Source organism: Nicotiana tomentosiformis, chromosome 2, assembly GCF_000390325.3.
Source record: "Nicotiana tomentosiformis chromosome 2, ASM39032v3, whole genome shotgun sequence".
NCBI classification, from domain to species: domain Eukaryota; kingdom Viridiplantae; phylum Streptophyta; class Magnoliopsida; order Solanales; family Solanaceae; genus Nicotiana; species Nicotiana tomentosiformis.
In genome coordinates, this window is record NC_090813.1 from 42,421,851 (window position 1) to 42,431,633 (window position 9,783).

A 9,783-nucleotide genomic window follows, 5' to 3' on the forward strand; every position below is an offset into this window, starting at 1 on the left:
AGGGATGGATCTTCACTGGGCATGGATCTTGTCCGAAGCATTTTATACCTGGAGATGGATCTTCTCCACGGGCTGCATTTGCCCTACTCGGTACTAGGTTGAGTGGATTTACACACCCCCCCAGTGAGCACGGTTGATATTTTGTTCTCGAGCATAGACGAGGACAAGGACCGAGCCTGGATGGGCCAGTTCGTTCGAGTGAGAACTTTCGACCTAATCCCGGCCGAGAAGATGCCATTTCCTGAGAAATGGAATATGAAGCGTAAGTACAATCCGACTATTAGCTCTTATTTATTTTTTCTCTCCTTTGCATGTTCTCATCGATATCCTTTTTCCATGATGTAGCGGTTGCTTGGATGCTCGGTGCAATTCCTAACCTCAAGAGTTGGGTTCGGGACCTGGCCTCTACCTCTACGTATGCTGAGCGCTCATAGCGCAATTTATCAAAGGGCCGATGGGAGGTCAAAACTCATGGTAAGCCCTTTTTCCACGTCTTTGATGATTTTGTTTAAGCGTTTCTCACTTAATTTCCTTTCATACAGGCCTTGGCAAAGATGTTGTTATGAGGCCCCTATCTGGTGAGGAGGAGACTTCGATCCCGGCACCGAACCCGGCCAAGGACAAAATGAGGAAAAAGACCTCACCCTCCGATGATCCAGAACCTAAGAAGAAGAAGGCTCGTAAGCCGAAGAAGAACATCATCCTTCTGACCAAAGACACAGTTCGGCATCTAAGGGAGGAAGACGAAGAAGAGGAAGAAGGCGACTTTGGGCTATTGGCCCGAGTGGGAATGAACACTGAGGCCTCAAAGTCCATCTCGAGATGAGGGGGTCTCGGTGAGAAAATTGGGCGAAGTCCACGAGTCATCGAGGATCGAAGATGCCTCCGACCATACTGGGCCAACGGTGGGTACGGTTGTCGAGGCCCCTCAAGATGGAGAGAACTCCCCAAGTGATCCACTTGAGGCAATAGAAATTGGAGGCTCCCTGTTGCTCCCCTCGTTTTCTGAGGAGATGATTCAAGAAGCTCGGGCCTTGAAGACCCTCTCCATCCAAGGAGCCCATGGAAGGGAGGACCCCTTCCGTGATTACTTTACTTGGGTCGAAGATGCTACCGACCTGAGCGACTTAGAGGTCTCGAGTAAGGACTCGGATGAGGCACCGAGCCTTTTGAACGAAGCGCAACAGGATGTAAATCGGGTAACCCTTAAATCCCCAGGTTGGTATTACCCTTGTGTTCATTTTTCTCTTCCTGTCTAACTTCTTTCTGCGTAGGCCTCAGTGCTGCATCAGGAAGAACTTTCTCGGTCTCGAGCGGAGCTGGGCTAATGTGAGGCCGACCTCCGAGGGCTCACGGAGGAGAGAAATGCCCTTAAACTTCTCAAAGGGCAAAAAGAAGAGGAGATCAAGGACCTCCGAGCCGAGTTGGCCAAGGCTCACCAAGATCAAACCAACTTGATCGAGTAGGTAATGAAAATCTTAAAAACTCATGGACTCGATTCGGGAACGGTGGCTAACATTTCAATCTCACAGCTGTAGCAAAAGGTCGAGAAGATCGAGCAGTTTTGCGAGGAGGTCAACATGATAAAGGCGGAGTCCTTGGGGTGGAAAGAAGGTATGGACCGCTTTGCTGTAGAAAAAGAGAATGCTCGAGCCCAATTGTCATCGGTTGAAAGTTAGCTTCAAGGTATGAAGGAGAAAAGCTCGGCTCAGGTAAAGAAAATAGAGGAGCTCGAGGCTCGATTGGCTTCCGAACTTGCAAAGGCCAAATCTGATGCCGAAGAGGCAAAGGCCGAGGCATATGGGATTGTGACAGTCTACCGGGCTGATGCTGAAGCCGCTCAAGTCCAAGCGAGAGAGGTAGCCGAGACCGCTAAAACTCGAGCCTATTGGATTGCTGAACTCACCAAATGCCAATCTCGGAGGGAAACCCTCGAGGCGATCCACGCTCGAGGTTTTGATCTTACCGGCGAGATAATAAAAGCTAGTGAGCATGAAGCTAAAGCTGGAACGATGGCTTCTTCCGATGATGATGATGATGATGGAAGCAAGAGTGGGTCCGAGAATGGGGAGGACCTCAACGGAAAAGAAGTTGCCCCCAAAAAAGATTAGGAACCTTAGGATTTTTCACTTTTGGTCTTTTGTGTAGGATCCTGATCGGACCTTGTAAATATTCTCATATATATAAAGATATTTTTTCCCTTCTGACTTGTCTTTATTTCATTTTCTGCCTTGTGAAAATTTTGTTTCATATATGCCTTATGAAAATTTTGTTCATAAATTCGATCGAAGCCGGACTAGTGTAGTTTTTGTAATTGAGTGAATACTTGCTCAAACTCAGAGTAGGGTGACCCTTAGGTTTTAGTTGGGTGAGGATGATTTCTCGAACTCAAAAATAAAATGTCCCTTTAGGCTCATGAATTAGGCCGATACGGCCATAGTAAAAAGAATGGCTTTCTCCCCCTTTTTGGCTTTTATTGTTTAATCATATAAAATTTGTTGTGCCTTAGCATGAAATAAGGGATTTTGCTCGAGAGTTCGAACAGTTTCGTACCCATTAGGGTTTTTAAGGGTCGATATTATCGAGACACTTTGTTTCGTAATGCCTTAGCATAAAATAAAGAATTTGTTTGAGAGTTCGAACAACTTTGTACCCATTAGGATTTTTGAGGGTCGATATTATTGGGACCCTTAGTAATTCAGCCGAGGGTAGCCTTTTTAACCAGTTTATGAAAATATTTGAAGGCTTGTTTTATAACAGAATTCGGACTTCTCCGAACCGTGTTAATTTGACCGTAGCCTTTAGTTTGGGATTTGCCTCTTAGGATCGTTTCCCTGCTATACTTCGAACTCATTCGAAGTGTCAGTCCCCGAGTGGGGTGAATTGTTTGAACTTCAGTTGTGATCGGCCCTTAAGCCAGTTTCCACAATAGATCATAAGTATGAAATTGTAAAGTATAAATTTATCTAAGGCATGGAACATATGGTAAGGAAACATACTTCTTTAAATAGAATATACATGCGTACATGTTTTGCCATTAGGGCTTGAGTAATGTACATGGACACGGTTCATTTGACCGTTTGGTCCTTCACAAAATTTACCTATCAAGACCCTGTCAACACGAAGTATTTTTCTTGTAACTATCCGAGGGTGATGCCCCTCAGTATTCGAGGTTGTTTGTAAAGGAGCTTCGGATACTGTTGAATTGCTCTAAAATAGCACGAACAATGGTTTCCTCGTTAAAAACCTCACCGAAAAAACTCATTTGGGACAAAAACCGGTCTAAGGGAAAAAGAGTGCAATGCGTTCTTTCAGACATAAGGACTTTGTGTTTGAATAATACTTTGGTGTCTTCGATTAAACACTTGCAAATGGTTAGTATATAATATAAACAAAAATGGAGAAGGTCGTACCTTAGCAGTAATATCGTTTAAGGAGTGATATATTCCAATTGTTTGGTAATTATTCACCGTTCATCGTGCCAAGTTTGTAGGATCCCTTTCCGATGATATCGAGGACCTGATATGGTCCCTCCCAATTCGGGCCAAGTTTTCCTTCATTTGTGTCTCAAGTATTGAAGGTGACCTTCCTCAGGACCAAGTCCTTGATTTTAAAGTGTCGCAGATTGGCTATTCGATTATAGTACCTTTTGATTCGCTGTTTATGTGCGGCCATTCGAACGAGGGCAGCTTCCCGTTTTTCATCTCGCAATTCGAGGCTTGTATTCATAGCCTCGTGATTTGATTCTTTCGTTGCATATCAAAACCTAACGCTAGGTTCCCCGACTTCAACCGGGATCAGTGCTTCGGCGCCATATACTAAAGAGACCAGTGTTGCCCCCGTATTAGATTTTGACGTTGTTCGATACGCCCAAAAGACTTCGGGAAATATTTCTCTCCATTTTCCCTTAGCGTCGTTCAATCTTTTCTTTAAATTTTGAATGATGGTTTTGTTTGTCGATTCGGCCTGTCCGTTCCCACTAGGATGATATGGCGTCGACAGGATCCTCTTTATTTTGTGTTCTTCAAGAAATTTTGTCACTTTGCCACCGACGAATTGCTTTCTATTGTCGCATTCGATCTCGGCAGGCATCCCAAATCGGCATATAATGTAGTCCCAGATAAAGTCTATGACTTCTTTCTCTCTACTTTTCTCGAAAGCTTGTGCTTCAACCCACTTAGAGAAATAGTCAGTCATAAATAAAATAACTTTAGCTTTACCTTGGGCCGATGGAAGAGGGCCGACAATATCCATTCCCCATTTCATGAATGGCCATGGGGACAAGACTGTGTGGAGTTGCTCTCCGGGTTGGTGAATCATCGGCGCATAACTTTGACAATTTTCGCACTTTCGAACAAACGCTTTTGTATCTTTTTCCATATCGGTCCAATAATATCCTGCTCTGATAACTTTGTGAACCAATGATCCGGCACCAGAATGATTTCCACAGGTGCCCTTGTGGATTTCTCGTAGGACGTAGTCGGTATATCGTGGTCCCAAATATATTGCCAATGGTCCATCGAACATCCTTCTATATAGTGTTCCATCTTCGGCCAATGTGAATCGTGCGGCCTTCATATGTAGAGTCCTCGATTCTTTAGGATCCGATGAAAGTTTCCCATTCTTTAGGTACTCGATATATCTATTCCTCCAATCCTAGGTCAGACTTGAGGAGTTGGTTTCGGCGTGGCCTTCTTCGATTACTGACCTTGAAAGTTGTACGCCAGTCCCCGAGCTAATCTCGTTTTCTTCGACTGATGACCCCAAATTTGCAAGGGCATCGGCCTCGCTGTTTTGTTATCGAGGCACATGTAGTAAGGTTCATTATTTAAGCCGATGTAGAGTCACCTGTAATTTGTCCAAGTACCTCTGCATTCGATCTTTTCAAACCTCAAAATTTCTATTGACTTGGTTTAACACAAGCAGGGAGTCGCATTTGGCCTCGATGACTTATGCTCCCAAACCTTTAGCTAGCTTGAGACCTGTAATCATGGCCTCATACTCGGCCTCATTGTTAGTTAACTTGGAAGTTTTGATAGCTTGTCAAATTGTATTACCCGTGAGTGGCTTCAAAACGATGCCTAATCCAGACCCCTTCATGTTTGAAGCACCGTTTGTGAAGAGGGTCAACACCCTCGATGATGTACCCGACTTTAATAATAGTTCCTTTTCGACCTCGGGTATGAGGGCTGGCGTAAAGTCGGCCACAAAGTCCGCTATGATTTGAGACTTGATGGTCATTCGGGGTTGGTACTCGATATCGTACCCACTGATCTCGACGGCCAATTTGGCCAATCGGCCCAAAAGTTCGGGCTTATGCAAAATATTGCGAAGGGGATAAGTAGTCACCACACTGATCGGGTGGCACTAAAAATATGGTTTTAATTTCCTAGAGGCACTTATTAGGGAAAGCGTTAATTTTTCTAAGTGTGTGTACCGGGTTTCGACCTCACCTAAAGTTCGACTAACATAGTAAATAGGATATTGCATACCTTGTTCTTCTCGAGCTAGGACCCCACTTATCGCGATTTCCGAGAATGCTAAGTACAAGTAGAGTTGCTCGTACGCTTTCGGAGTATGAAAAAATGGCGGGCTCGAGAGGTACCGCTTTAATTCTTCCAATGCTTGTTGGCATTCCGGGGTCCATGCAAAATTGTTCTTCTTTTTGAGCAGTGAGAAGAACCTGTGACTTCTATCAAAAGACCTCGAGATGAATCAGCCTAGGGTGGCTATGCGCTCTGTTAATATTTGTACGACCTTAACATTGTCCACGACTGTAATGTCTTCGATTGCCTTGATATTATCGGGGTTGATTTCGATACCCCGATTTGATACCATAAAGCCGAGAAACGTTGCCCGAGCTAACCCCGAATGCACATTTCTCTAGGTTGAGTTTCATGTTGTATTTCCTTAGTATATCGAAGGTCTCCTGCAAATGTGTCAAATGGTCCTCTGCTCGCAGGGACTTACTAGCATATCGTCCATATAAACCTTCATTGACTTACCTATTTGTTCTTCGAACATTCGATTTACTAAGAATTTATAAGTGGCACCGGCATTTTTTAGTCCAAACGGCATTACATTATAACAATAGGTGTCGTACTTAGTGATGAATGAAGTCTTTTCCTGATCCTCCGGGTTCATTGTTATTTGATTGTACCGGGAGTAGGCATCGAGAAAACTATGGATCTCGTAGCCGGTCGTGGCATCGATCAAGCGATCGATATTCGGCAGAGGAAAAGCGTCTTTGGGACATGCCTTGTTTAAATATTTATAGTTTACGCACATTCTAAGTTTATTTCCCTTTTTAGGGACTACGACTACGTTTGCTAACCATTCGAGATATTTTACCTCCTAAATAGATCCTATTTTGAGAAGTTTGGTTACTTCGTCCTTGATGAATACATAATTTACCTCGGACTGGGTCTTCTCTTTTGTTTTACCGGGCGAAACTTCGGGTCCAAGCTTAGTCGATGTGTAGTAATTTCTTGAAGGGATCCCTGTCATATCTTGGTGGGACCAAGAAAAACAATCCATATTATTGATAAGAAATTTAATGAGTTTTTCCCTGAGCTCGGGGGTTAACCCCGTACCCAGGTATACCTTTCGATCGGGTAGATGTTCGATCAGAATGACTTGCTCCAACTCCTCGACTGTCTATTTGGTTGCGTCGGAATCCTCGGGGATTATGAAGGATCAAGGGATCCAGTAGTCATCATCCTCGTTCGTTCCCTGCTTCCTCGATTGAGTCGAAACTGGTAGCTGTGGTTGCTATTTAGCTTCATGTTTACCTTTGGTCTCCGATCCCTTTATTGACTAAAGTGCCGATACCGGTATCACTTCGTCGACCACGAACATCTCTTTGGCAGCGTGTTGTTCCTCATACACCATTTTTACTCCATCCGGTGTTGGGAACTTCAGCATTTGGTGAAGGGTTGCGGGGACTGCCCTCATGTTATGAATCCAGGGTCTTCCGAGCAGTGCGTTGTATCTCATATTGCCTTCGATCACATGGAACTTTGTTTTTTGAATAGTTTCGGCTACATTTATTGGTAGGACGATTTCACCTTTAGTTGTTTCACTCGCCATGTTGAAGCCATTGAGAATCTGAGCTGCTGGTACAATCTGATCTTGTAGGCCGAGCTGCTTCACGAACCTCGATCGAATAATATTGGCCGAGCTTTCTGGATCAATTAAAACACGTTTAACCTGAATTTTATTCATAAGGATAGAGATTACCAAAGCATCATTATGGGGTTGTGAGATCCCTTCTGCTTCCTCGTCATTCAATGATAAAGTGCCTTCTGGCATATAATTTCGAGTTTGTTTTTCCCTGGTGATTGATACTTTAGTTTGTTTGAGCACGGACCTTTGTGGAATATTGACCCCACCAACGATCATGTGAATCACGTGTTGTGTTTCTTTCTGAGCGTTTATCGTGTTTGCATCCCTATTTCTGAAATGGTTTTTAGCTAGGTCGCTCAAGAATTCTCGAAGGTGACCCTCGTTGAATAGACGGGCCACCTCCTCCCTTAGTTGTCTGCAGTCTTCGATTTTACGACCATATGTACCATGGTATTTGAATATTTGATTGGGGTTCCGTTGGGATGGATCGGTTTGTAGGGGTCTGGGCCATCTAGTATCTTTGATTCTCCCAATGGCTGACACAATACCTGATGCGTCGATGCTGAAGTTGTATTCCGATAATCGTGGTGCTTCTGTGGGATTGGAATGTTTAGATTTTTACTACGAAATTGGAGATGGAATTGGGAATAGATTGTATATTTGAGTTTATGGTGCTGTGGGTAATATTTATCTTCAAAAAGTTTTGGAATCTGGGTGTTTGGGCTTGGGGGTGATTTTGTTGACTTTTCGAGTGGAGTTGGGAATTGTTATGAATTGTTAAATTATGAGTCTTTGAGTATACTTTGATTGGTTTGCACATTTTTTGCTAGTTTCATATAGTTTGAAATTGATTTGAGGAGTTAGAGAGGCGTTGGACCCGTCTATCAAAATTCGGAACGAGGTACGTCTCTTGTCTAACCTTGTGGGGGGGATTTAGCCCGTAGGTGTTATATTTGCTATGTGCTAGTTGTGGGAGATATGCACATATTAGGTAACGAGTGTTCGGGCGTACGCTAGAATTCCTGATGAGGTCTGGGTAGACTTAGACTCACTCCATGCTTTAATTGAATTATTTGATTCATTCTTGCATGTTTAAAATCTCTGATTTACATTTTTGCCAGAGACTAGACTTGTGTATTTTATCGGACTTGCAATTTAAGATATTTGGCGAGCTACTTGATTAGCTATCGAAATTGTACTTCCCTTTTCGGATTTCTTCTGCGTTGTGCATATTCACCCGAAAGTTTTCTTTATAACTCATACATATATTCGTGAGTGGGGCCAGTTGTCAAACCCCGACCTCGGGGGGCACGATCAGCGCTCAACCGCGATAACCCGATCAAGCAAGCCTGCTAGACACTTTCTACCCGACCTTGTCTATGAATAGAGTGGAGATGTATTCCATTGTTTAAACATTACGATGATTTCATAATCAACATCAATTCCATTACCATTAGTATCTTCATTTATAATTCCCAAAATATATTACCCATTCATAGTTTGAAGTGGAACATGTGGTAGAAATACAACATTTCTTGTTTTGACTTTCCCAACACCAATACACAACTCACAACATGTCTACGGAGCCTCTAAGTACAACATAAGGGTAGTATGAGAGTGCTGGCGACAATGCCCCAACTATACCTCAAAACACAAAGTATGACATCAAGTGACATCAGGCCCAGGATAGAGTAGGGCTCACCAAAACCTGCTGAATACGGAGTAACTGCTAACGAGGACCAAAGCTACCCGCTGATGAACTACCTGCATCCATTGAAGATGAAGTGCCCTAGCAAAAGGAACATTAGTACATATGAAACAGTACTAGTATGTAAAGCTAAATATCATCTTTCGAAACAAAATGCCAATATAAGAATGGGAAAACCATGGAAACAGCAAGCAACGATCAATGATATCTAAATGCCAAGTTAAAATATAACAATTTTCAAAATACGAAGATAATATAGTGAAGATGATAATCAAAACATGAAGATAATATTATTTTTGGTTGGGAGATATTTAGTACCGATGTACCGCCGTGAATTTAGCATGGAGTCCGATCATGGCCCGATCGGCTGTCACAAGCCAAAACTCTAACCTGTCGTGATGACGCCTATCGATGGTACTAGGCAAGCTGATTTTTCAAAATACTTCAAATATTTCACAAAATAAACCAAAAGCTTGATATGACAGTGTTTTCATAAAGACATGAGTTAAACTCAAAATACAACGCGGAAAAATAGCCCCAAACATCAGGGTGTCACCAAGTCATGAGCATCTAAACAACCAGTCTAAGAAATAGTGTCTACAAGACCCTGTGTCTAAATGCCAGTACAGAAAAGAATGATAACAAGAAAGGAGAGGCAAGGACTGCGAACACCGACAGCTACCTTGTGAATCTCTGATACTCAACCATGCATGAGATCAACATCCTCCGTGACTGGATACACCTGGATCTGCACATGAAGTGCAGGGTGTAGCGTGAGTACAACCAACTCAGTAAGTAACAAAAATAAATAAGGAACTGAGAAGTAGTGCCGAGCTATACAATTACCGTTCGCTTCACTAATTTCAGCAATGAGAGTAGACATGATTCAATTCTGGCAATATAAGTTAAGTCAGTTGTACATTTACTACGTTCAGATAAACCGGATACAA

General features: G+C 43.0%; 2 protein-coding genes across 2 annotated transcripts; one reads left to right on the top strand and one right to left on the bottom strand.

Moving 5' to 3' along the window:
* Nucleotides 1–1,688: 1,688 nt before the first annotated feature.
* On the top strand, nucleotides 1,689–2,111 carry LOC138904682 (uncharacterized). The gene has a single exon (XM_070193190.1). It carries the CDS (start codon nucleotides 1,689–1,691, stop codon nucleotides 2,109–2,111), a length of 423 nt encoding a protein of 140 aa, XP_070049291.1.
* Nucleotides 2,112–6,816: 4,705 nt separating this feature from the next.
* On the bottom strand, nucleotides 6,817–7,311 carry LOC138904683 (uncharacterized). The gene has a single exon (XM_070193191.1). It carries the CDS (start codon nucleotides 7,309–7,311, stop codon nucleotides 6,817–6,819), a length of 495 nt encoding a protein of 164 aa, XP_070049292.1.
* Between the last annotated feature and the right edge of the window lie 2,472 nt (nucleotides 7,312–9,783).